This window comes from Lotus japonicus, chromosome 5 (assembly GCF_012489685.1).
Source record: "Lotus japonicus ecotype B-129 chromosome 5, LjGifu_v1.2".
In the NCBI taxonomy this organism is placed as follows: domain Eukaryota; kingdom Viridiplantae; phylum Streptophyta; class Magnoliopsida; order Fabales; family Fabaceae; genus Lotus; species Lotus japonicus.
The window spans coordinates 56791942-56819806 of record NC_080045.1 but is presented as its reverse complement, the minus strand read 5'-3'; the positions used below and the strand labels follow the sequence as shown (position 1 = coordinate 56819806).

At 35.7% G+C, this 27865-nt stretch overlaps 1 protein-coding gene across 4 annotated transcripts; it reads right to left on the bottom strand.

Annotated features, from left to right (window-relative positions):
• Window positions 1-40: 40 nt before the first annotated feature.
• Window positions 41-26356, bottom strand: LOC130717564 (piezo-type mechanosensitive ion channel homolog). 4 transcript variants are annotated; one of them, XR_009012342.1, is made up of 22 exons: window positions 26076-26356; window positions 25125-25205; window positions 22594-22753; window positions 22349-22506; window positions 20342-20498; window positions 20050-20236; window positions 18553-18668; window positions 18383-18467; window positions 17057-17272; window positions 16791-16968; window positions 13920-14048; window positions 13573-13746; window positions 13217-13450; window positions 10907-12454; window positions 5915-8412; window positions 4004-4399; window positions 2644-2802; window positions 1439-1945; window positions 930-1077; window positions 686-830; window positions 337-577; window positions 41-224 (listed from the first exon to the last, which is right to left on the bottom strand). XR_009012342.1 is itself a non-coding variant. In XM_057567821.1 (21 exons), the coding sequence occupies exons 1-21, from the start codon at window positions 26122-26124 to the stop codon at window positions 442-444; spliced, it is 7461 nt and encodes a 2486-aa protein (XP_057423804.1). In that variant the 5' UTR covers window positions 26125-26356; the 3' UTR covers window positions 41-441. The 4 variants fall into 4 exon arrangements, 3 of the variants coding, with proteins under 3 accessions (XP_057423804.1, XP_057423805.1, XP_057423806.1); XM_057567821.1 differs by having other exon boundaries at window positions 41-577; XM_057567822.1 differs by lacking the exons at window positions 22594-22753; window positions 25125-25205; window positions 26076-26356 and having other exon boundaries at window positions 41-577; window positions 22345-22481.
• Window positions 26357-27865: the final 1509 nt, after the last annotated feature.

Below are 27865 nucleotides of genomic sequence, written 5' to 3'. Positions count from 1 at the left end.
TTTTGTGATTAAAAGGCGAGAGAAGGGTGGCACAGAACACTCCCATTAACAGCTATACATATTTACTTCACTATGTAACTGGATTTGATTGCGTTGTACATTGTATACATGATTGGCCCCCCAAAAAAGAATACTGAAATCAGTGTCTAATTACAGTCATAAATCACAATGCCATCCTCGCCAATGTGTGATTCAAAACTGTGACGAGCAACGCACAAAAAATGCTGCAGTGTTTGTGTTTGGATTTCCATTAGCAAAACTTAAAAGGACTTTTAATGGAAATTCATGTCTCTCAAAAGATTTAGATGAAAAGAAATATAAACACACAAATCTTACTGTGGGGGGCTTCAACCTTGAATGGTACTGCTCTGAGCTCTGAAAGTTAGCCTTGAGCATAGTTAGCGTTTGGTGACCAGAAGCTAGTACTCAACCCAGAAAGTTTTAATCAGGGTTGGTGTACTCAAGCAGCATGTGCGGGGACCGATATATCTTCACTAGTGTCCAATAAAGGACCTCTTCAACTCCAAGCTCACCCTCAGCCCTTGCAGCATATATATCCTCGCAGATTGCTATCAACCTACACGAGAAAATGCAGCAAGAAGTAACATAAGTTACTGCAGGATGTATCTTAAAGAACAATCACATGGGAGAATGACTCGAGTTCAGTGAAAGGATTCTGTAGTACCTGTCACAGGAAGGTAGGTTCTCATAGGGAATTCTCATCCTTAAGTCAGAGCACTGGAGTCTGATAAAGCGTCCAACCGCTAGAACAAAGGTTATGTAAAGCCCCCATATGCTGAACTTGCTCAGTGTGTCACCAAGAATACCCTCTGAAACAGTATTAAAAGTTTAGAAGCGTTGTACAAGGTCCAGGCAATAATAGTACTAGGGGAAGAGTTTCAAGAAGAAAAAATCCACAGCCAACTTACGTGGTGGTGTTTCCTCGGATACAATGATAGCCATAGGTCCCGTCAAACCTCCACAAAACCCACTTAGATTTGATGGATTAATATCTTTGAAGGACCACCAGTCAAATTGATCATGATTTATAATGAGATCAGCACTAACATCACGGTCCTGAAAAATAAAATTTTGAATTTTCTAATTGTAATTTAGAAGCATTATTACGCAAAGCAAATATAATTTTATTACAATAACTTGAGAAGTGAGCACAACCTCTCTTTCTTCGTGACTATCACTTTGATTACAAAATTTTAGTAATTTCTAATTTAAATCCAATCACCCAATAAGATTGAAGGAAAGATTGCTGTGTTATTGGAAAGATTACAACAGTTGATAGCAAAGACGATTAGCTTCTACTGGTGGAATGCCAGTATGCAATTATTTTCCCATATATATAGAATCACAAGCAACAAATATTAGAACGAAGAAACAAGAAAAGTTAATAAAGAGAGTTAAGTATTCGGAATATGATTACCTCGTCCAATGGTCTAACATCACCTGAACCAGTGACACGGAAATATCTTGGATAAACATTATAAATCCTAAAGCTGTTCATAGATCCATTAAGAACCTTTTGAACATCAGACTTTGCTGGAAGATATTGAGGATCAACAGCCTTTTCATATTTCACAGCTTCTTTTCCTTTTGGTCTGTCCCTTGAAAGCATCCAAGTGAAAAAAATTTCCATGTCAGTATACCATTCAAGGGACTGAATCAATCTGGTCCGAACAACATGCGGAACAAGCCACAATGTACTAGCATCAGCTTGACAGCATATTAACTGGATATCATTCTTGTTATATGCATCCAAATAGCCATAGGGGTCAGGATTTACATCAGAATTTAGTGAGTCCCACCGGATTCTTTCACATAGAGTAGTTTCATACAAATTCAACCTTCCACCCTCTGTCTTGATATCAACATGAAAGCTAGCATCTTTAATTGGGTTTGCAATATTTGTGGGGTTACCGCTGCTGTACATCTGTAAGGAAAAAATTAGAAAATACATACTTTATAAGTTTATCTGTTGCAATGGCCAACATAACCAGGAACAATGCCCAACATCAACATTCTCAGAAGGAGTTATTGAGAAGTAAGCCTTGTTATCAAATTATATTTGAAAAGAAAAAACACTTAACTAAAATTAATAAAACCACTTATAAACATTTTCTATTAAAATTATTATTATGCTTTTACCAAACTTGATGGTTTTGTAGGTACCTTAAAATAGGCATGTTAGCAAGTAATTGAGGACATATGAGTCTACTAAAGATATTATAAAAATTAACTGGCAACCTTTTTTATTTTACATCAAATTATCAAATCCAACAGATAGTGGGGAAATGTTTGTGTAAATATGATTCTATTAACTTGTGTACCGAAGAGATACATGAGTATTTATACACTAGTGATAGTGGGTAAATGTTACAGTCACTGACGGAATCTGTTGACTGTTAACAGAAAACCAACAGAACTAATAGACCAGCTATGTACAAGCCGATAAGTAACACTTTAACTTAAGCTCTAAAGCCAACAACTATGCATACTGAAATTCCATTCAGTTACCAAGGTTCATATGCTAACATACTGATAAAGCAAAAGTGTCAAAATGAAAAAAGAAAAAAGAGAACTTGCTGCTATTAGTAAGTTATGAAATCAACGCTTTTATAATTTTCTTACCAGCATTGGAGCCCATATAACACAAATTAATACAAAGAACAGCAATATTCCATTGAAGCATTTGGTGCATTTTGTTTGCTTCTCTCCTGGTTTGTGTGTAGCTCTATTCAAGACTGAATCACATTTGACAAGGTACAAACTTGCATTTATGTCCTCAAGCTATCAAAATGGGGAAAAAAGATGCAGGTGTGAGTTTCCAAACTAAACATACCCTAGAAGCAGAAAAAACAGCACAAATTGTAAAAGAAGCTCCTCCTAATTGATTTTCGTACGCACTAATACAGAAAAAGTTGATTTAAAAAGTCCTGTTAATACCACAGAGAAAATCTAATAGATACCTACTAATGTCCTAGAAGACATTCACCTCCAGGAAAATACAACCACTACTAACGTTTTACCTAATGATATATGGTAGGAATTGACTGTAGAATACATAATATTACTTTTTTCTTTTCTTTAACAAACAATTTAAGAACAGTGCAACCATCTCAAATTGTAAAGACACTACCAAATAAATACGCAGACCATACCCAACAAAAATCACCATTTTATTTTCAAGACAGAAACTTTGGTTAATCATTATAAATAGTTTTTCTTTTTGCCCTTCCATTTAGAATAGGTTGGTGTTACCAAGAATATGTAGTGATATCTTTTGCTGGTCATGAGATCATGAAATTTTCAAGCAGAAGCAAGTTTTAGATTGAAGGTCTGTAAAATAAAACTTCAAAAACTATGTACTTAACACACTTTTCATAGATTTCACAAAATCTCAATATTCATTTTCCTGGTAGCTGTTATGGGCGGAAAAATAAATGAGGCAATGTAAAATTCTTCAAGGGAAGAAAGGTCACAGCAACCGATAACAAAAAAACACAAAGCAAAATTTCCGGCAATCAATCGACAACTCAAGAATAGAGGTGTTGGTGCAAAGACATGCATGAGGCGAATCCAACAACAAAATCAGTTTGAAATTAACCTCCAGAAGGAAAAAGGTAGGAGACATTAAAGTACCAGGAATGGTGGATGCATATATACTAAAGCAGCTTTTCTATCACGTCTTTATCAATGTCACTAAGTATTGCAACTTGCAAGCGGCAACAGGAAAAATCTCCTAGTGCATTTATGTTGTAGAGTAAAATATGATGCCTGAGTTGTTATACTCAGTCTTTTAACAGAGACAAACTTCAAATGTGAATTTTGATTCAATCAATCAATTATTTGCAAACAGTACTCAAGCTGAGGGTAGTACTAAAGATAAATCAGTGAACATGGAATTTATCTAAGTTGTTGCCAAAAGGCATCCAATGATGGAATTTTTTGGATGAAAGATAATGATTTAGAAATAAATATTTACATATACCTTTAGCCAGTCATACATGGTGAGGGATGTAGTTGTGCATGACCAGTCAAGTACACATCGTAATTCATAAAGGAATGGCACAGCACGATAAGCTCTGTACCCTAAGTAATTGATTCGTGAAACTTCACTGGTCAAAAACTGCCGATACAATGTGCTCTTGTGAGGAATGCCATAATGGATTTGAACAGCCTGCAGTCCAAGAGAAACTGCTTTTGCAAGATATATGGCACGGAGAGCTAACCGAGCTGCATGTTGCTGGGATGGCTCCAATTGCCAATCATACACTGTAACTGAATATGTGAAGATAATGAGGTTGGAAATATAATAAATCACTTTCCCCGTGGCAAATGAGCAGAGGTATATTATACGATCAAGAACAATCAAGAAGAAGATAGCCTGAATAGAAGAAGTAACTTTTATCAGGAGTCAATATGACATGGCAACTGTATCCAGAAAAGTAAATGAAGAATGCAATATATCATCTTGTCATTCTGACACATGCATTCATCAAAGAGAAATTGATAAGAAATGTATCTTAAACATGCCCATAAAAACTATAGTCACCCTATAAATTTTACAACCACCACCACCAAGCCTTTTTTATATAAGGTGGGGTCGACATGGATCAAATGACACCATAATTCCCGACAGTGTATATTGAGTTCATATATAGACCATTTACCTCTAAATCTCTCTTAACGGTTTGACCTATATTTTCTTTGCTTTCCCCCATCCATTAATTGTTGGACTACCTTCCATCTAATCAACTCTCCTTACCGATATTTCGTGACTCTTCGTGTTAGAAATATTATACAAACACATTCATGTGTCTTCACAGTTGGTTCATGACATAGTGCTAAAGTTTTAAATTTTAATACCTAATTGGTGTAGAGCTCAGCCCTTACTGCCCCTATTCTTGTAACAAAAGGTGAACTTCAGCACAAGAAAGGTGAGTATGTTCAATGCCCACACTTCAAGGCCAAAGGGATCTTGTGTAGTAGGTTTTTGATATCCACACATGCCCAAACCAAGATGAGACTCCACCATCTTTTCTACAATGAGAGCTATTCCAAGTTTGTTTAAACTAGGAAGTGCTATAAATTTAAACCTCTTAAATTTTGGAAAAGGAAAACAAAATCTAAATGTTCCATTCCATTTGGAAAATAAAAAGTCTTCATTTGAACCATTTCAGCTGGACAGTTTCCAGTGTAATAAATGTCACGTGCCAACTAACTCAAAAGCTTAACATGTCATGGATGGTTTTATATTACATCAATACATCTCTAACACCCTCGCTCATGTTAGGGTCTTTTAGGTTGGAAGCAAGGACAATGCACAAGCTTACCTACTTTCTGTTGAACTTTTTACTAAAAAATGAGGCAACAAGGATTGAGCTCTATAACATTTAGACTTAGACATTTTAATATCATATCATGAATCAATAATCCCAAAAGCTTAAGCCAGTAGATGAAAACACATGGAATAGTAGGTTCACGATATGACATGATATCAGAGACTTGGTGATCAAGAGGTCAAGAGTTCAATCATTTTTCCAAAATTCTTCCAAATAAAAGTTAAATTTCAACACAAGGTTTAGTGAGTGTCAACACTTCAAGCCCAAAGGGCTCTTGTGTGAAGGGACATGTTAGATATAAAACTACTCATGTGCTTTCACTCAATAGCTTAAACCTTTAAGATAGTTGGTTTATAATATATATATATATATATATATATATATATATATAACAATAAGTATTAGAGAACTACATAAATGATGTTATACTCAGGGAGGCCAGCTACATCGACCCAGTAAATAAGTCTAGACCATTTTTAGTTTATTTATATAACTAAGTAAAACTTTTCAGTCCTGGGAAAAGAACAGAAGGATAAATGGAAAAGTTCTAGACATACCATCAAAACAAAGACATATTCTTTCGGAAACTGGTCTACAAGCTGATAAACTTCTAGGAACTCACTTTTATTTTTTAGGACAGACTGGTAGAAGATGGCAACAAGAAAGAATACAATTAGATCTGCACAAAATATGTAGGCATACAGATCAATTTCTCTCTTGCCTCCACCAATTACAGAAAGAATACGGTAAGGGAATCCCACTTCTTCCACAAAACCTGCATGCTGAGCTTTGAGGATTTCCTTGGCTACGTCAGCTGCTGGAGTTAAGGACTTATTCCATTCTGCTGAAGAACAATCAAGAACGGGTGATGCATACACAACCTCCAAAACAACTAGAGCAACATTGGGGTTCTCTTGGCTTCTTTCAATCCTTTGAACATTAACCCTACTAGAAGAAGAGCAAACATTTGGGTTCTTTTCCTTGCACTTATCACTATGGACAACTCTGAGAAACTGATTAACTCCTGATTCAATCCTCTCTGGCTGAATCCCATCCTCAGGCCAGAAGTTGACATCCATAGACACCTGAACAAAATAAGGAGGAGACTCTGCTTCTTGTGTGAGTGATTTCCAGTACCTATAAAAGCATCTGATTATCCACATTACCATATTAGTCATCTGATTTAGCAAAGCCCATGCTCTCTCTTGCCAATTGTATCGAGTGGGGTTATCTTTTGTGTGGAGACCATTCCTCTTAAATTTGAAGTCAGTAGAAGACATCCACTCACCATCTTTAGGTGTTATAGAGCTTTGAATGAGGGTAAACAAATACACCAGAAAGAGAGGTAATGAACTGACAACAAATGAAGACGTGATTTTGTGGGTTGTAAAACCTAATTCTCTCAGCAGAGAGGGATCAATATTCAGTCCACAGTGCTGGATGATAATTTGATACAGATACTGAAGTAAAATATAAACTTCTGTATAGATCAACATAATAATCCAGAAGATGTAACTTGGGCCCGTATTTACACATAGAGCATACAAGAAGAGAGCCCCAAGATACACCATTGATAGCAAACTGAAGTTCCATAAGAAGACCAGAACAAAGCAACAGTAACATACTACATCATTATTGGAACGCATTAGGTACCATATATAACGAAAGATCCTTCCTAACTGCAGACTCGCAGCATCAGAACTCTTATCAGACTGCAAAGATGAAGAACGCTCCACGAATATATGCTGCGTTTTCTGACTCTCCATCTCGTCATATATCTGGTCCTCAATGTTTGTGTGCTCATTTGAATCAGAATCTTCTTGTGAAATATTCAGAAAGCTCACTAGGTTATTGACTGCCTGATTTCCAATGGACTGCACCTGGGAAACACCATCACCTATTAGTTGTACAGCAGACTTCAGTGGGTTTTCTTTTGCTTGCCCTATAACTTTCTCCTTTTTTCCTGAATCACTAGAAGAAGTATCAATATCTATTTCAGTAATTTCACAACACGGAGAATCCACTGAATACTTCATGTACTCCTCTGTTAATGGAGTTTCCACATTTGGGCAAGTAGACGATTCATGCCGTTCAATTGGAAAAACAGAATCCTCTCTTATTGCATAATCTAGTCTTCCCAGACCCTGGTCTTCTTTATCAGGAATTCCAAAGCCAATATTTGATGTAATAGAAGTACTCCTCCTCCTTCTTAGACCCTCACCAGGGTGAGAAAATCCATCAATGCAATTAGTGGATGTGTTCATGCTGTGGAGTTGTATTTGCAGGTTGAGCATTTCAGATTTCATCTTCTCCACCTGCATGTTTCGCTGTCTTTTTTTCTCCTCATTTTCACGAATTTGTTGTAGTTGATCAGTTTTCCATGCAGCTTTTTTCTCTTGCTCATGTACAATTGCACCAATTTGCTCTGCTTCCAGGTAGCGACATACATAATCAAACTCTTGCGAGGAAAACATATATGACTGAAGTGATACCAGCACAAAAATGATAATCTCTACAATTGCAGATCTTGCAGTAATCCGAAAACCGTAATCATATTTATAAAAACCAATCATCTCAAAGATGTAATTTGCTGTCTCGCACTTCCCAGTCTTAGAACTTGGTCCCCCAACAAAAGGAGATTGGTAAGCAAGAGAAAGAACAATAACAGAGAAGTTGTATATGCGCAAGAACTTGAATATTTTGTTCTTCTTCTTCAGTATTTCAAGTCTCATGCGAAAAAATACCAGAGCAAAGGCAAGATAACCAAGATGCAAAATGTCATACTCGAGTGTTCCAGTAATCAATATTAATACCAGCACAAGATCTAACAGATGGCAGTAGCAGTAAAGCCTCAAATAGTCAACAAATGTCCACATGCTTTTAGTTTCAAAAGAGAGATCTCTCCAGACAAATGTGTTTCTACGTTGAGACAGAATCTGACGATATGTTGATGATCCTAAAAAGCTAGACAGCCGATCAGCACGAAGTTTGAAGCAAGCCAGCATGAATACTGAAAAGTAGCTAATCAACATCCGAGGATCATCGACCACAAGTCCTACATCAGAAAAGGCAGTGAAATTATCAGGACACTTGAAGGCTTTTATACACAAAATAATATATTAAATGATACAGGTTCTTAAGTCTGAGCTTTGAATTACATTTCATGTATTTCATTAGGGGCGGCAATGTGGGGTAACCCGACCCTCTTTCAACCCAAAAAAAGGGTGCAGGTTGGGTTTACCCGTTTTGGAATAAGGGTTGGAGACCTCACCCCGCCCTGCATTAGGTTGGGTTGGTTATCCCACCAAATGGGGGAAAAACTGTTTGAGAAGTGGGAACCGCCGTATATAATATATACAAACCCAACAGTTGCCATGATTTAAATTTTAACTTTTGCCAGATCTTCAAATCATTTAATTGCAAACCATCCACAAATGGATGTCTTTTTGTCTTTTCAACCTGTATTGTACCAATTCTTCAAATCATTCAACCTGTAACACTTATCATAATTTAATGCTTAAAAGGCTTCATGTCCTTATAATTGCACTTGTTCCAGAAGTGAATGATCCTCAAAAACTGAGTTCAATTAGTATTTATTCCTAATAGTGAAGCATGCACTTGTCTCTCTTGTCTTGAGTCTTGAAGAATGAAGCTATGTTTGTGTATGTATCCTAGCCCTAGGTCACAATTTAGTATTAACTCTTTACGAATTACAATCACAAAGATAGCTGATTCTTTTGGATAAAATAAAAGGCTGGGTAATTGGCCAACCATAATTTTTTTTTGAAATGGTAAAAAACAAACATAATAGTATGGGAAAAAATGCTGACCCGATGGGCAGCTCGTCCCATTTAGCTTCCAACCCGTTTTAAAAGTGGGTTGGGTCAAAATGGGTTGAAGGGGTAGACATCTCGCACCCGGCGAGTCTCACCCGTTTTGCCCCCTATATTTCATGACGGACTTGGTACAATATTTATATATGAAAGTGTTCGAGTCCATCCCCACAGTTTAGGGATTATAATGCCGAGGATAAAAAGATTCGAACTCGGCACAGTAAGGTTAATCTGAGGACCAAGGTTTAGTACTAGGAAAAGAACTGAGGTGATGTTCAACTCGACCTACCTGTTGAGTCTACAAAAGCTCACACTTAATAGCATAACCTCCTAATAACAACTAGTATAACTGATAGTTAATGAACAATAAAAGTATATAATGATTGATCAATAACGGTAAAACTAATATAAAGGGGAAGACAAAAAAGCAGAGAAGAAGACAGTGAAGCATATAAAGGATGTCAGAAGTAAAGAAAGTGGCATCTTCACTCATACCCAACGACTGGACTAAGCTGTCCTTTATCACCTAGTTTAGTTCTTTAGAAATTTTGCGTGAACAAAACTATAAATTAAATACAAAAAAATCTAAACACTATCTCAATACTCCCCCTCAAGCTGGATCATGTATATCATATGCATCCAACTTGTTACAAATATATTATATTCTAAGACCATGTAAAGATTTAGTGAGGATATAACCAACTGATCCTTGGAGTAAATAGAGTTTTGATGACACCAACAAGGACCTTTTCTCTAAGGAAATGAAAATTACTTCTATATGTTTTGTCCATGCATGTAAAACTAGTTTCTCTTTGGAATAGAAGTAAAATTTACTCTTGCATCTTCGAGACCCATCCTTCAGCCATCTTTGTGGATGAGTCTTTGAGTTATGGTCCATCCTTCAGCTATGTCGACCACCACCGCTGGCCACCTCGCGACCTCTGACAAGCTTCCGACGACAAGCCTCTGTCTTCTTCTCCTTTTGGAGCTCCATGCCAAGCTCAATGTTGGTGATACCCACAGTAGAGCTTGTGGAGGGAGGTATTAGAGTATGCTAGTGTATGAGAGCACTGTGTACTCAAGTGTATAGTATCCTTCCCTTAGAGGCAGTTAGTTTCTATTAGTGGATTGTTAAATGACAGCTGTACAGTTAGTCTGAGTAGTTAGGATTTTCTATTGTAAGCTAACAAGTGTAGCTCGTCTATATAAAGGACCTACTCTTGTAATTACTGTTAAGATATTAATTCATTTCATTCAGATCTTAGTTATCTCTCTCTCTCTCTCTCTCTATGCTGTTCTACAATTCTACAGAAGCCCCTATAAATACTGGTATTACTAGTTTCCGTCCGTGCCATTGGGGGCGATGTTCTAGATAAGAAAATGAGTTGCTCTGGTACCCATTGAAAATGGGAGGGTATAGTACCCTTTAGTTCATATTTTACCATACAAAGGACTAAATTGTAAATTTAAAAAAGTTTATCATAGAGAAAACATGACTTAAGGTATAGAACCCTTCACTTTTAAAGGGGTACCAAAGAAATTGCCAAATAAAGAAGCAATGAACCAAACGTTTAGGCAAATTATAAAATAAAAAAAAAACAAAAAAAAACAAATGGCCTCACATATTTAAACATTCAGAATCACATATTAAGCATGAGCATGACCATCAAATTCTTCCATAAATTTGCAATTTAGAGAAGGATAAGGGGATCCTACCAATCCAACATTTCTCACAAAAACCAAAATGCAGAGTTGAAATTTCCCAGCAGTCATGGCAATGAATCTCACTTGGATCATGGGAACTTAAAGGCGACATGTCCTTCCAGATGACAAAATATTCCAGGATGAGAATGGAAGCAAACAAAAAGACAAATATGGGCCAGACTTTCCGTATAATTTGCCGATTAAGTAGAATACAAGCAGCAAGCAGTGCAATATACAGCATGGATAGTGCATTCAATAAGGCAAAGCTTGCCAGTAGTAATGATATCATGTTTATCTCTAGACCGAACAGATTAAACAGATTCTCCATCCAAAATTTCAAATATACTTTTAAGACAGTTTTTTGTGTTTCAAATCGATCTTTTCTCAAAGCAACAATCCGCTTCTTGTTCCACTTATGACTCTCCTTGTTGCTTCCCCAGATAAACCCAAATGAATATTTTCTGCTGTTACTGTCAGAACCTCCAGTTTTAGAGGATGAAATATCACGTGCTTGAGAAAAACCAGAAGTTGTAATTTTCAATGACTTGCTAGACACATTTTCTTGTATTGAAGAAGGGGGATATGAATTGCATGATGTTTTACTTTCCATATTGCATGGAGTAGCATCATCAAATGCATCTTCTGTGGACACAAATAGAGGACAAGGCTCTTCCCACTCTCCTTCGCATAGAACTGTATTTGGCATCCTTTCCAACCAACGGAAGACATTGTATTGAAGGGTACAGGCCACAATGACCAACACTTTTCCCCTCAGTCCTGATTCGAGACCCCAAAAGCCTGGCTGGAATACATGGAAACCCAAAAAAAGAGATATATCAGAGTACTTCTGCCCAGGAAACATTTCAGCTTGCTTGCCCCACATCTGAAAAAGGTACTCAGCTGTCACCAGAAAACCTGTGTATGCTGAGAATGATTTGGACGGGACACTAGAAGTTTTAGGTAAAATGGAGCAGAAGACTAAGCCAAGAAGATACAAGAAGCCAAATGCACTAATTGGGGACAAAGATGCATAAAACAGAGCAATAAACAAGATCTTCTGGCTGTGCCAGATAAGAAATCGCCTGATAAACCCAAGTATCCCTGGCTCTGGTGAATCCAGTTGATTTTGTTCCTGCCTGATCTGCTTGCTCTGTCTTCTCTCATAGCTATAAAGTTGCATAACAACCAAGACTGCCAAAGACTCCCAAACATTATGAAATGAAGATGCTTTAGAGTCGTATCCCAGATAAAAATAGAGATCTATTAATTTGGACAAATACATCTCAAGGCTTGAGAAACTGCTCAAAGTATATATGAAGATAAACACCAAAATTGCATACACTTTCAATGGAAACCAAAGCTGTCTTTTTGTTCTCTCAACAAGTTGTCTTCCGATAATCCATAGAAGGAGAAGGAATATGTAGCCAAATGATATGTAATTAGGTCTCACCATGTACACTGTGAAAAGAATAGTCAGAAAAGCAATGTAGGTGCCACAAGACCGGTATATAGAAAGGAACTTCTGCCCAATTGCACTCAGGTAAGATGCTATTCTTCTTTCTGTAAAAATAAAATATGAGGATTGAGGATAAAACATGGATTACTATCAGTATGATGGAAGCTGGAAAAATAGTAACCGCACAAAGACTTAGTTTCTCTTAGACATGATTTTCTACAAATAGGAGTGTATATGTTATGATTTTGTTGGAAATAACGTATCCTACGAAATATCAGACCTGATAACTAATTGTTCTACTTTCCCAGTAGCATAGGTCCAACGTAACTTAGAGAATAGAATTAGCCTTCTTGTAAACTGTATTCTGAATTTATTAACTCCGTAATAATGATGTTTATAAATATTTACCAGCTGAGTGTTTTTTTCACCCAAGCATTTTCAGAGAAAAATCATATTGTGTGTATCTAACCAGACTTGCTTGATTTAACCTTTTCATTATCCAACCAAAGCCCCTAAGACAGCATGCAGGTCATAGAATAATTTTTCGTATTGCCAAAACCACAATGTCACCACCAAATAATTGGCTTAAAAAGGATAACCTAAACTGATTCATCTGTTCCCTCCTTTTTTATCTTGTAGTTAACCAATGTTTCCTAAATTTCATATGCTTAACAAATTCCTACTATTCATTCCAAGATACAATGTTGAAGATAGTTAGTATACCATCCAACTTGTACTAACACCATATTTATATCATTATGTGTGTCTAATATACTACGTCTAAAAAATAAAATGTAATTCAAAAGTACCACTAGTCAAAAAAATTAAATGTAATCAAGAGTACCATTAATGTTTTTGAAATGTACCATTAGAGAAACTTTCATCACTGTTTCTCACAGAGGAGGAAGCATATACAGACAAAAGAACAGATTTGTTAAGACCAGCTTTCAAGATGCCAAATCCAATAGGAGGGCTGGGGGCATGCTGTATGATTGCTGAAAATGAAAATAACACCTCAAAACCATGGTTATGAATTGCACAAAAGCATGCAAGTAAAGCTACTTCCAAGAAATCCCAAGCACTATCTTCTTCAAGGAGGCCTGAAATAATTCAAAAAAACATATGATTCAGCTTCCATGTCCTCATTACTAAATAAGAAGAAAGGCATATAGATATGGCTTTGCTATAATTTAAGTATAAACCAACTAAATCCATTCCATACCTAATTGCATTACAACTTCCATGCTAACAGAACCTTTTTTCTCCAATGCTGCGGAGATCAAATCAATTTGAAGAACATACAACAGGGAAAAATGAATCTCACATAGAAGAATCAGTGCTTGTCTCATTTTTCTGCTGACATTGTGGCTCAAAAGATACATCAAGAAGAAGATCACTGAGTAAAAGGCATATAGAAGCTGATCAATAAACTAGCATAAGATATCGTCACCATGATAATCATTTAGTGGCTCACGTCACAAGAATCAAGCTAAATGCTTTTATTCCATGAATCATGAAAATTAAATGAAATAAATGTAAAATAAACGTCTAAGGTTTGATGAAACATACTATATACTGCATGAATGAAACCGGGTTTTATAGCAATGATAAAGATCAATGCCAGCATGATAGCTCGAGAGCTCTTGCGCAATCCCCAGGCTATTGTTGCCACGATCAATGCCTTAGTCTCACCCTCAGCTGCAGATAAGAAAGATTTAGATGGCATAACAGAGAATAAGAATGCATCAAATCTAGTGAGACAAAAAATTTTATCAAAAAATCAAATAATACAGCACAAAAAAAAAGAATAAGGAGAAAAAAGTCATAGAACTATTAATATGGTCATTCTAGAGTAGTCACAAAATAAAATCTAAGAATGCCAAGATAATGAAGAAAGCTCTGATCATAAATTATTAAAACAAGTATAGGTCCATAACAAGTAAGCACCAAATAGGCAAATACTCAGTATTCTATGGAATTATATTAGAGTATCTAATGTATTCACTCTACTGCAGAGTATAATCACCTGTGCACTGTTTCTCGCAGACACTTTAGTTGTTATGCTGAGTCAGCATTGCTTTTGCAATGACAATGGTTTAGTTACAACAGAATAATTGCTAGATTGCAGTTTAAATGTAATTGTCATGTACCAGCTATTTCAAAAGTTCAACTGTTAGATGAAGACACATGAAAGATTATATAGAACTTTTCTAACACGCCCTCTAAACGAACCCATTGTGCTTGAAGCGTGGACCATGCACATGCCACCTATACAATCAACTTTTTATTAGAATAATGGGGCAAAATCCAGACCACTTGATCATAGAGGCTTTGATACCATGTCATGAACCAACTATCCTAAAAACTTAAGCGGTTGGGTGTCATACGAATGGTTATATATTAAATTTCTAACCATAACAGCTATGTAGAATGATTATTTTGAATGATCAGAATGCTGCAAACACTTGACAGAAACTCTCTTTCTCTCTCTCCCTCTCTCTGTATATATATATATATATATATATATAACAAGTTCCATAATAGCGGGCAAAGATCAATTGAAATATGATGCATGCAAATATAAATCTGCTTCAAACTTTGATGAGTGGAATGAAATCATAAGTCATAACAATGATGATATTATAGAATATAATCTAGCATATAAATTGGAACTTAATACAGATACAAATAATATTAATAAGTAAACAAAGTTTTTAATTTTCCAGTTTTTAAAAACAGAAAACAGTTTTCAGAAACCACAAACAAACATGACCTAAGTATTTTTAAATGTTTTTATGAGATCTTTAAACCTGAAAAAAAGCTTATTGATTTTGGGAACTAATACTATTTTTTAGCTTAGCTAGCGTTCCGCTAGTCATTTAGTCAGTTCATAACAATCTCTGTACAAAGGGCAAAGCTTCTACGACAGCTGCTATCAAATTTGATTACAACACTTCGAATAGTTAAAAAATCTTATATTTCCAATCCCTTTTAATATTTTTGTTTTTAGGGTTGCTTTTTCCAAAATAATGAACACAACCACAAAGCAAGTCCAAGAGATGCAAAGAAAGATATAACCGAGACAAAAAAACTGCCCCAAAAACAAAGCCTTTCAAGCCAAAATATCCGCTACACTAGATGAACACACATAAGCTGTAAATAACCTTAATTAGAACCCTATCTAATAGATACATGTAGCTAACTTCAGTGAAACCTAGCCTAGTGACAAAGGTATCAAATCGTGTGTGTGTGAAAGGGAACAAGCATGTGATGAGGCATGACAATGTCAAAAGGAATAGCAAATGCTTGAAAAAGAAAAAAATGAAGCACCAATGGAACCACCAAGAGTAAGCAAATTCATTTGCTACCATTATAAAATGACAAATCCTTTTAAATTATTATAAACCGAAAGTTTAACAGCCCAAATGATTCTGAGATGAGTTAAATTTAGCAAGAAAAATAAATTGAAAATTCTTACATACATATAGTATATGCACACTGCAGTCTGGCAGTCTGCACACATGCTCTTTAGTATGGTTGGAAATATATCCCAAATTTTTATTAGAATCACAGCATCTCATAATTACAAGGACTGCAGTAAACGAATTCATTTTTATTACTTGCCTGCATTCTTGGGATTCATATTTAATTCTGGAAATTGAATAACTTTTTGGTTCCTTTTATGCATTTTTTGTCTTTTCTACATAATTGATCTCCAATCACATAAATAAAAAAAGAAATGAAATAATTTCTCGGCTCTTTAAGTATATTGTCATTGTTAGAAATAAAATATAAAATTATTCACGTGTCTTCATCTAATACCTTAGGCCTTATGCTTTTGGAATAGTTAGTTCATGACACGGTTTGAAATTCAATCCTTGTTGCCGCCCATTATTCTAATAAAAAGATTAATTTCAGCATTGTCAAGCTACCAATTATCCCTAAAGCTTAAGCTTTTGGGTAAGGGCCATGTGAATGGTTTTATATTATATTTCTAACACGCCCACTTGAGCTTGAAGCGTGGATAATGCACAGGTCCACCTACCATGTGCTTAAATTCCACATTTTATTAGAAAATGGGGGGCGGCAAGGATCAGACTCTAGACCGCTTGGTCATAGAGGCTCTGATACCATGTCAAGCTACCAATTATCCCAAAAGTTTAGGGCCATGTGAATGGTTTTATATTATATTTCTAACACAGCACAAGATAGGTAGCATTGTCCACACTTCAAGCCCAATTGACTCTTGCAAGAGAGGACGTGTTAAAAATATAATAATAAAAAATTCATATGTCTTAATACCCCAATAGCTTAAGCTTTTGAGATAGTTAGTCCATGACAGGCATACACGCATCTTAAAAAAAGTGGCTGAATGTGACTAGAATACAAAGAGCCGTGAAGTTTTTAAATAACAGGTATGACAACATTGTAATGGATTACCTTTTACTGATACATTGTCATTTGAAGATTGCCCACCTTCATCAGACAAGTAGAGGAAAACAGAATTGTTCACAAGATTACCCAATGCAACCAAAATTCCAAGACAAAATTGTGCCAGAAGAAAAAACCCAGGTATTGGATAGTGCCACAGACCGACCATCTCCCAGATTTTCATGTCCTATAAACAAGTCCAAACTATTTACAATTATTCAAATGAGTGAGTGCTTATCTGTGATAAAAATTGTAACAGTAAAATATAAAAATACCCGTCCAAGTTTCCAATTCAGAAATGTAAATGCCACATTAAATATATAGGTGCTAACAGCCCACAAGAGGATGAAGACGAGAAGTAGCCCATTCAATCGGTGCAGACGAAATAAGGAAGGGAAGGCATAGATAATGTAGCCAACAAAAGCAAGTAACCCAAATGCACATAAACTCGCAAAATGAAAGCTCCAAAAGGAAAGTGCAAACAAGGAAACCTGTGAAAAAAAATAATGTGTAAAATATATAAACAGATCATTTTGGATTAAAGGAATTAAATGCATATAACATTTGAAATGAGTAGTTGCAGCCTGCAAATGCATCAAAAAGTCTCAAACAAGATTATGTACTAAAACAAAGAATATTCAAGAGAGATGGAGAACGGATGGTTCTTCCTTTTAGTAGTCTGGTGACTGGTCGCGGGATGGCCACAGTATCAACAAAAACATTCTGAGTTTCCTACTAATCTTGATAAGCTATGAAGCACAGACAGACATGGACACCAGAAGTTGACAATCACTTCACCAGGGAAAAGATAGAAAAAGGGACAGATATGTATTACATATGTTCCCATTGCAGAACAATCAGCAGATATCTTAACCAAGGTTATCTAGGAAATCCTTTTACAACATAACTAGCAAGCTGTCTATAGAGGATATCTTAGAGTATCAAAGCTCTTAAATTTCTATAAATATTATTGTTTGTACATAGTTATTTTGTTTCCTTTCTTGGCTTGGACTGTTTTAGGTAGTTCTTTATTTCCATATATTGTTTCCTAACTTAGGATGTTGGTTTCCTGATTTTTAGTCAATCACCTTTTGTAATTCTCTCTATTAGAAGAGAAATCCTTGTACACTCAGTGTATCAATAATATTTCTAATGTCTCAGCTGACTTCTTGTCAAAATATTTCAAATTCAGAAACAATTGATGGGACAACTGGTAAGCAATGTCCTAAGAATGGATAAGAGGGTTAATTAACCATTCATCTAGATACTTTCTCCTAATTTTTTTTATATTTTCTATAAATTTTGAATTATAGATTACGATTATCCATGAAAAAGTCGAAAACTAAACCTGGGTTTTCTCAAAGTTCCATCCTCCACGAGATCAGAATGTGTTTGGATTAACGTGTTTTGTGTTTAAAACAGCTTATAATAACCAAAAACTTTACGAGAGAACTTATTTAAAAAAATATTCTCCTACAACTAATATAGTCCGCGCATGCAATGTACAACGATGAAGGAAGGACTATAACAAACAAGCCAGGGCTTTATCATTATTCATCACTGATAATGAAAGCAGATTATAATGTTTCAGAAATATATACCGGGAAACCATACGTGAAAAAGTTGATACTGAAAGTCTGAAAAACAGCTCCTCTGAGTAAAACATTTGTGTGCCTCACACCAGACCTGCACATTTAATTCAAGTGTTTGAACATATACTTTATATCTATGGCATAAAGAAAATCAGAAAAGTATATTTTCATTTGATTACCTTGATTCACGGATGAAAAATGAATGCCTAGAGGGTAGAAGTTGCTCCGTCAAGCTACAATCTGTCCTGGAAATAATAAAATTCATCTCCTCCAAATCAGATTTAGTGAAAGAGAGCTGCATCACAAGAAAGCAATAATTATAAGACAAGTGTCAGAGACAAAAAAGCAAAGGGAAAAAGTGAACACAAATAATAACAAAAGGAGAATTTCACAGTTATAATTCATTTTATTTTCATAAATTAGACATTAATTTTTCTCCAAGCTGAAAGATAAATTTCAGATGGATGTCTTCTAGAATGAGAAGCACATTTCCTACTGGAATACTGGATGACAGTTTCATTAGTATATATAGTAAGAACAGCTATTGCGAGGATCAGTTAGCAGTTGTTATCACAGATGACAAGTAGCTGTCTACACTACTTCTTGGGCATTGGAGTCAAAACTCTTCATGATGGCTCTTTATTGCTCACAAAAAACAAGTATTTTCACGATCTCTGGGCCAAAACTAATATGTCAAATGCTATGGGCAGTTCATCCCCTATGGTTAGTTAATCATTCTCTCATTTTCTAAGATTCAGAATTATCTCTCTCTGTCCTCTCTCTCCCTCTCTCTCTCTCTCACACACACACAAACACACTCGATATTATCTCATTATAACAAGCTACTTAGCCATCACTAACTCTGCCGACATTGCAATCTTCCTCGAAGAGCGGAATACTCGGATTCACAAGAATCTGGTTAAGTCATTGACCACATAGGCTTCATTTATTACTTCCAGAGAAGAAAATTGGAGGCATCAAAGAGCCCAAAAAGAAAGGAGGGCAAGTGCTCCCTTTTTTATGTAGAAAGGAGCCCAAAATTGGAGGCGTTGAGTTTCTCAAACACTATGTGAACATCTGCTTGTGATAGCATGGGTTGTCACGTTAGAGGTCGGAACAGACGACGGCGAAGGAGAGAAAGGCATTGGAGATGACATTGGATGCAACGGTGGAGGCTGCAAAGCAATTTGATCAATCTTTTTCGGGTGTTGCCTCCCTTAAGACTCTTAGAAGCCACTACGGGGCTTTAAGCTCTACATATCATGAAGAAGTTCATGGCTGAGAGAAAACAAAGAATAAGAGAGTTTGTTCTAAGTGGAAGAAAGATCCCATTCTGTGTTACTATAGTATGGATACAATTAATTTTAATGTGAGAGGCTTGCATAGCGAGCTGAGCTAGGATAACTAACACTTAACAAAAGCTATTAACTTTTAACTGACTACAGCTAGTATGTGCCACATGGCACACCAGCATACCCATTTTCTCTAATCTATAGACTTACAATGACATGAATACAATTACAGTGATACACAATTACAAAAGTGGAGAGTAGCTATGCTGTATAAGAATCAAATATACCACCTAAATATTAAAAACAGCAAGCCCATAATGTTCTTAACAAGTCTCTTCCAATCATATTCAATATGAAACAAAATTTTATAAAACAGATACATACCATTATATAGTAAAATACGAGAGAAAGGCAAGAACAAATTTCGGGCCACTGAGAATTTGAGGATATTTTGTAAAGACCAATTAAATCAGCCATCCGATGAATCACACTTGGCTGTTCCACTGGAAGTTGATACACGTAAAGCAAGAAAATATTAAAACCTGCATACAGCTGAAGAAGCCTCCACCACCTTCAGAACAACATGCACAGATATCCCAAAGGGCATTAAAAGAGTGCCAAATACCACCTAGAGAGATGATGAAATATCATTACAGAAACATCTATAAAATTTCACCTGAAAAGCCCAAGAAAGTTGCTCGTTAAAGACCAATCCACAAGGCCAACACAACTACCAATGAAAAAAGGCAGTGAGGCCCATGACGGAAGGCTAATTCCAACAATTAGCTGAACGGCAGGCAACAGCAAGCAAGACGCCACTCGAAGATGAGAACCTTCAATTAACAAAACAAATTTCACGTCAGGCTACACTGTTAAAAAAGTAGTATAAGGCTGAAAAAATAATAGAGAAACATGTGGAATAGATATATATTGAAAATAAAAACTTAAAAATGGTCGAGCTAAGTCTCTGTTATCTACGTTGTCTTGTGAGTCGTGTCAATAAAGACAACATGTTTCTAATTCTTTTCCAAGTCGTGGCAATCGTCGAGCTAAGTCTCTGTTTGCTTTAGTTCATTTCAATGTGACCCATGGCCATAGCTACTTGTGAACTTATATGGTTCTTCAAGACCTGAGATTTGGGGATGTTTCACAGATGGCACTTATTTGTGACAACCAAGCAATGTTACACATTGTCTCAAATCCAATGTTCCATGAGAGGACCAAACACGTTGAGGTTGATTGCCATTTCATCAGAGAGAATATTTTATCTAGAGATATCAGGACTAGATTCGTCAATTCAAATGATTAGTTGGGTGATGTTTTTACTAAGTCTTTGAGAGGTCCTCGAGTTGATTATATCTGTAACAAGCTTGGTGCATATGACATATATGCTCCAGCTTGATATCTTGTAAATGGGTAGATATCTTGTATTAACTGTAATTAGGTAACATAATCATTGTAAATAGGGAAACAATGATATTATGTAAATCTTGTACCTATTATATATAACGACATCTGCCGTGTAGTTGAGACTTGAGACACATGGATTTAGACCAATGTCTCTCGGCTTCGACTCAATTAACAAAAATATTGGTTTTACCTCCTTTCCAAAACCATACAACCCACCCATTTGACTCACCCTCACAAATCTTCTTGTTCCCTCTATTCCTAATAATGTAGTCAGTGTTAATAATTTTTCTCAAAATAATTCCGTTTCCTTTGAGTTTCATTCCCCTCATTGTCTTGTGAAATCTTAAGACACTTCTGAAATTCTTCTATGTGGGAGCCTTGGAAACTGGAAAGGATAGCCTATATAGATTTGGTCTCCTTCACCTTCCATCAGGAATGATCTCAATCTAGTACCTTCTCTTAGTTCTGTTGTTGCTAGTGATGTCGTCACTGGTAATTCAGAAATAAGTCTTCTTACCACCGATGAACAGTGGCATTCTAGACTAGGACTTCATGAGGCACTTATGCTCCTTCCCGTTGTAAAATACTGGTATCTAATATAACCAACTTCACATTGTGTCATGACTCATGCTTGTTTTCTAGGCAAGTCACAGATTGTCTTCCCATTCCTCTACTGCTACTTACACTTCTCCTTTAGAGTTGGTCTTTGTAATCTTTATGGGGGCCTGCTGCCATGGTCCTCTTGTCTATACAAATAATTTTAACTTTTGTCCAAATACACCTCGATCTATTTCCTTAAACACAAGTCAAACACACTCTCCTCCTTTGAAAAAAATAAATAAAATCACAAGGTATTCATGTGACGAGTCTCGTAAATTTGATTTCTTAAAGCCTGGTTTATATATTGCATGGTAAAGCAAGTAAATAGATAAAACAAAGTGGAATATGCTAGATTTGCTTATTTTGATACATACTGACCAATGTCATGCAGCATGAAACAATCAAACATAATTTTCATAAAAATGTAAATACTTTCATATGGAACTGAAGAGTTCCTTCACTAACCAAGAAATTTTTTGCTTCTCACCATAAATAATACAAAGAAGATTACAAAGGTAGTTGCATTAGCACATATCCTTGGATATTGATAGCTGACATGCATATTCCAATACTCGATATTTCATATCACATGTTTAAATTAAAAGAAAAAAACATAGCAGTCCAAAGACATGAAAAACAGTAAAGGAGACGGTCAAATAAACTACTTACAAACCTAAATGTTCGACAATTGATAGAAAATGACCCCAACGTGAGTCTTGCCATGTATTTAGAAAATGCCTCTTCCCATATATATCAAATAAAGCAACAAGAAGTGCGAGCAGTTGTATAACCAAGAAATAAATTACATAAGGATATTTCCAAGACTGAATTCTGCAAAAGCACACCCCAAAAACAACAAATCAGTATACCAACAAAAACGATGAATTAGAAAATAAAAGAAAAAGAAATCAATCTCACGTCATAAACCCAATCAGCTTTGCCCACCAAACATCTGATATGCTCCAAGACGTTTGTTTAACAGCCCATATTACCAGATAAGTCACTTGAGAAAGTATTGCAACAACAGAAAATATAACAATTGACCACAATAACAAAAACCTCCTTCGGAAATGAAATCCTACAACAAGAAAAGGCAACATCAGTAATAATCAAATATAAAGATTAAAGACAACATGAATGACTTAAACCGTAGTATTCACACCAGCATACCAATAAGGAGTGTTAATTGTGCAGATTGTATTTTATTATTTATTCCTTTAATCCCTTCATATGATTTAGTTTCCTCAGAGTAGATTCAAAACTGTGACCTCTCTCAATCCCAAAGTTTTGGGGTGAGGATTCCTTTTTATGTACTATTTATGCATATATTTGTATTGGTATAGTATCATCAAATAATAACAACACCAGAATTAATAAGTTTTATGTTGGTATCTTGAGCATATGTAGTCTTTATGGCCATTTCAAGTAACCACCGCCTAGCCACTATCATCAGCGATTGGAAATTTTTCCTGGCGACCTTTCCGGCCAAAACCACTGATATTCAACTCGCAGGCAGATTTCTGGTTTGTAGATATACTAATTTGTTGTTTCTGGGGTGTGCTCTTGACAAGTCCAATCTAAGAAATCTCATTCCTTGGTTACATTTTGGGATTTATATTGGTGGGGCTGGAGATGCTAATGATAGGAGGTCCACTTCAAGCATTTGTTTCCTTATTGGAGGGAATCTATTCACAGGGTAGACCAAGAAGCAATTGGTTGTTATAAGGTCAAGCTCAATGGCTGGATATCATGCTATGACTCACATAACATGAACTTTTGTGGCCGCGAGACATATTTCAAGTTAGATAGGTCCTACAAAACTTTTTTTAATAAACAATCAGCTTTGTACCTCTTTCAATCCAAACTCTCATAAGAAAACTAAACATATTAAGGATCATTTCATTTCAGAAAAGAACCTAGAAGATATCATCAAAACTTCTTCAGTGTGTTTCAATCAATGTGGGTAATGGCGGATGGTGGACCCTGGCGGAGAGCCAAAAAACCGCCATATTTGACAAATAATGATGGCGGATTATGGTGGGACATCAGCCATGGCAGAAAGCCAAAAACCCATCATGAGATTCCGCCATGGCAGCGCCACAGCGGATATTTGATAACACTAGTTTCAATCATCAACCAACAAACATATTCACCAAGTCCTAGGATAGAAAGCATATGTAATACGCTGGATGCATAGTGTTAAGGTCCCACATTGACTAGAGATATGGCCAAATAAATGTTTATAAAGGGTATTGCAATCCTCACCTCTGAGCTAGCTTTTGGATAAGAGTTAGGCCTAACCCAAATTCTAAGAGACATAACATATATGTTTCAGCTTTAGTGCAAGTGTTGATTGTATTTTGCTCTTTATTTCCTTCCATTCCTTTAGACGGTTCAGTTTCCTTAAATAGAGTAGGTTCACAACTATGATCTCTTCCAATCCCTAAGTCTTGGGTGTTATTTCTCTAAGTTTTGGGTGTTTCTTTTTTATGTACAGCTTGCATATACATTTGTATAATGTCCAACAGCCACCAAGTCTTTCCAATAAGAGTTGGCTATATGAATCAAGTGACACCATAAGCTACATCATGTACTAAAGTTAAATATACTTTTTACCCCTTTATCTCTCATAAATGTTTAATCTATAGTTTTTCTTAGTCTACCTCTAACCCTAGTTATAGGACTACCCTCCATCTGGACAACCCTCCTAGCTGGTGCCATGTTCTCCCGATTTGTATTTGAATCCTATCCTGTGTTGTATATCCAATCAACCATCGTAACATTCTCATTTCTGTGACACTGAGATTGCTTTCTTGTATAGTAAACTCATAGAATAACTAGATCAGAATTCATAGGTTTCAAATAACAATATCATAAAAAACCAACCCATATGAATAGCGTCTTCATAATTATCATCTCAAGGATCAAGTTTTAACAACTAAGCACATATAAAGATAAACATTCATAAGGAAACCTACCAAGTCCTCCTTCAAACAGAAGCAAATCCAACTCATTATGTTTTCGTACAAAATCAAAGGGGGCGCTATTCACTGATTGACACGACGATAGAATTGGTTGTTCCTTATTCTTTCTTTTCTATGATTTCCACTCAAAACCTCTTAAAATTGCAGGTGGACTACATCCTCACAGATTAGCATACAGAAGAAAATGCTGGACTTCTAAAGAGGTTTGCCCAACAAATGACAAATGTGATCTGTCGACTATACAGCAATCAAAGAGCCCAAAAAGAAAGGAGGGCAAGTGCTCCCCTTTTTATGTAGAATTCCCATGGTAGAGAAGGAAGAGGTCCCTTTTATGAACAAATCTAATAGTAAGGACTAAGGAAGTCATTTCCACATTTTGATAAACAAAAAATTATAATTTAATATTCCAAGCAAAATATTTTAAGAAATAATAACCCTCCAAACAGAAAGAACAAAGCAGCTTACCTAATTGTGATACATTATACAGAATGAGAAGAAAGGCTATCAAATCAATAAGAGAGATCAAACTCCAGTTGATTAAAGAAGCTGCAAAAAAGTGAGCATATAAAATGAGCACATACTTCAACAATGAATTACATATCCACAAATGTGTACATAAAGTTGTTTTGATTGTTTTCAATACAAATGTTGTTTACACCGTTTTTTATTCAAAAAGTCATTTTCACAGTTTACTATACAAAACTTTGAAACCAGCAACTAAGTAATAGCTACTTCCATAATACAAGACCTTTTAAAACAGGGAACAGAAACAAAAAAATATGAGAAAGCTAGTTCCATAATACAAGACCTTTTAAATTTTAAGCTCTGAGAAGTAAAACTACACAGTGTACATACATAGGAGTATTCAAAAATAGCTACTGCCTAGTGCCTATTACTAACTCTCACTTCAATATCAATCACCAATGACTCACTCTAAGTAGTAAGTAGCAAGTTTTATTTTTTTTCAGTCCCGAATCATGAAATGCAATCTAGTTTTGATGACGAATTGAATACCAATAGATTAAATTTGATAAAAGCATAAAGGCAAAGAGCTTATTTGAGTTTATCTAAAAGCATAAGCGCTTACGCATACTTATACGATGTTCTGAGCTAATTTTCATAAGTTGTACATATTAGCTTGCGAATAAGAGTCTATGCTTACCTATGACATATTTTGAATTCACTTCAATAAGTTTCTCAAATTAGCTTATGAATAAGCGCTTAAGCGACAAGCTCTTATTGTCATAATTCACCCAAAAATCTAAGCAATCAATAAATTATGAACAAGTTACACTGGATGGAAAGAATTAATGTAAGCTTAGCATATAATCTATAATCAGATTTCATGAATGGAAAAGCAATCAATTCCAATCGACCAGAGAAGCTCACTGAGAAAACACAAATTGCAACGTATACCTGTTAGAAGCAGCGAAGGAAGCACGAAGCCGGTGAGGAATTCCGCCATTGTGTTCGGAGGCGTGAAATTCACATCGAGATACAAATGAATGAATCAGGTTGTAGAATCGTGAAATTGAGTTTGTTGAATCGGGGAAGAAAGTACTTTCCGGCGGAGATGGGGGGAAAACTCGCCGGAAACTACCAGCAAACTCGGCACACGCCAAAACCGAAGCGTTGGAATTCACGGCTTCTCTTGTGTTCGCTGGCTCGCTCTACAGTTTCAGACAGAGACTCGTTGATCTGGATTTTATAAAATAAACCAGAAGAAGAAGACGCTAATAAAAATATAATAATTAATTAAAATGGCTAATTTCTTCACTGTTGCGTTTGACCAATGGCTAATTTTGTAATTAGAAAATTATGAAATGAAATTTGCGTGTAAATTTGTTATTGGGAATCGGAATCATGTCGGCATTGTGCGGAAGAAGCCAAGTTCATGTGGCGCGATGGATGGCGGGGTAAAATGGTCATTCTATACATTTTGCTTTTGGTGCCATTCCCTTTTAAAAGAAAATATGTTGTAAGAATATGTTTTTTTAAATTTTAACCCACGGAATATTCGATAATATCCTTACATTTTTTCCTTTCTGTTTTTAGTTTTTTATTATCTAGGACAAAATTGTTTCATACAAAAGTTTATATTTACGGTCATTCAATCACATCTTTCATTTCCTATTTTAAATATCACTAAATTCAAAATTAATTATGAAGAAACAAAATGAAGGGTTGTGATTTGATGATTGTGTACAAATTATTTACACCGTCAGTGTATAGAAATTAGGTAATAAGTGTAATCCTACATGGTAAATTACTTAATTACCCTATTTTACCAATTTTCTACCATTCTTAATCTAGATATATTCTTAAGTGGTGTTTCGATGGTGGAAATGGAGGTAAGGTACTATCGTGCCACTGAAGATGGTGATAGTGTTAATGATTGTGCTAACTTTGTTGTTAACCACTAAATTTTGTACTTGTGGAATTTTGTATCATTGTTAAATATCGGATCTCCCACTACTGTTGAGCATCGTTGCACCACCTCGTCAGTTTCCACCATCGCTTGGTTGTTTCTATTTAGCTTCTTCATTGTCATTCATCTTCGTAAACCCTGGTGGAACTATCTTCCTCATCGTATTCAAATATATATATAAATTGTTATGTCACATGATTGTTCCGTTTGTTATGATGCCTTCATCGAGCGTTGAGTTTTCTTCTCCATTAGATTATGAGTTCAATGTCAAGGGTTCCACCTGTGAGAGGGTGGTGGTGTGGATTGAAGGTATGAAAAACGGTAGAAAGGGGGGGTTTGAATAACGTTTTCAGTATAAAACTTCCACCTTAAAGATTTTGACAAATCTTTCGAGAACTTAAGTGCTAAAGATAAGAGATAGAAAAGCACACAAGGATTTTATCCTGGTTCACTTGATAAATCACTCAAGCTACTCCAGTCCACCCGTTAATGTGATTTCTTCCTTCTTAGAATGAAGGCAATCCACTAATCAGGTAAGAGTTACAACTGCACTTGAAACCTACAAGTGACTAACAATTACACTGACTTAGCTCACACTAAGATTCACTCTCTTAGTCTTCTCTAGGATCCGATCAGCCTTGATCTCCTAAAGGAACTAAACAAACTGTTTATCAAAGAATTGTTTACAAGAGATTTGCTTCTAAAAAGCTAATAGTAAACTCAATGAATTTCAGATGAAAGAAAGCTTAGAAGAATTTAAGTTTGTCTTGCGCTTATG

Bases quoted from the DNA above. Each gene is read 5' to 3' on its own strand.
- LOC130717564 (XM_057567821.1), bottom strand. From the start codon at position 26,124: ATGGCGGAATTCCTCACCGGCTTCGTGCTTCCTTCGCTGCTTCTAACA. The intron at 13,747-13,919 runs GTATGTTTCATC...CCTTTTACTCAG, and splicing joins TTTCATTCATGCAGTATATA to TGATCTTCTTCTTGATGTAT. The intron at 4,400-5,914 runs GTATGTCTAGAA...TCTTCTATTCAG, and splicing joins AATATGTCTTTGTTTTGATG to GCTATCTTCTTCTTGATTGT.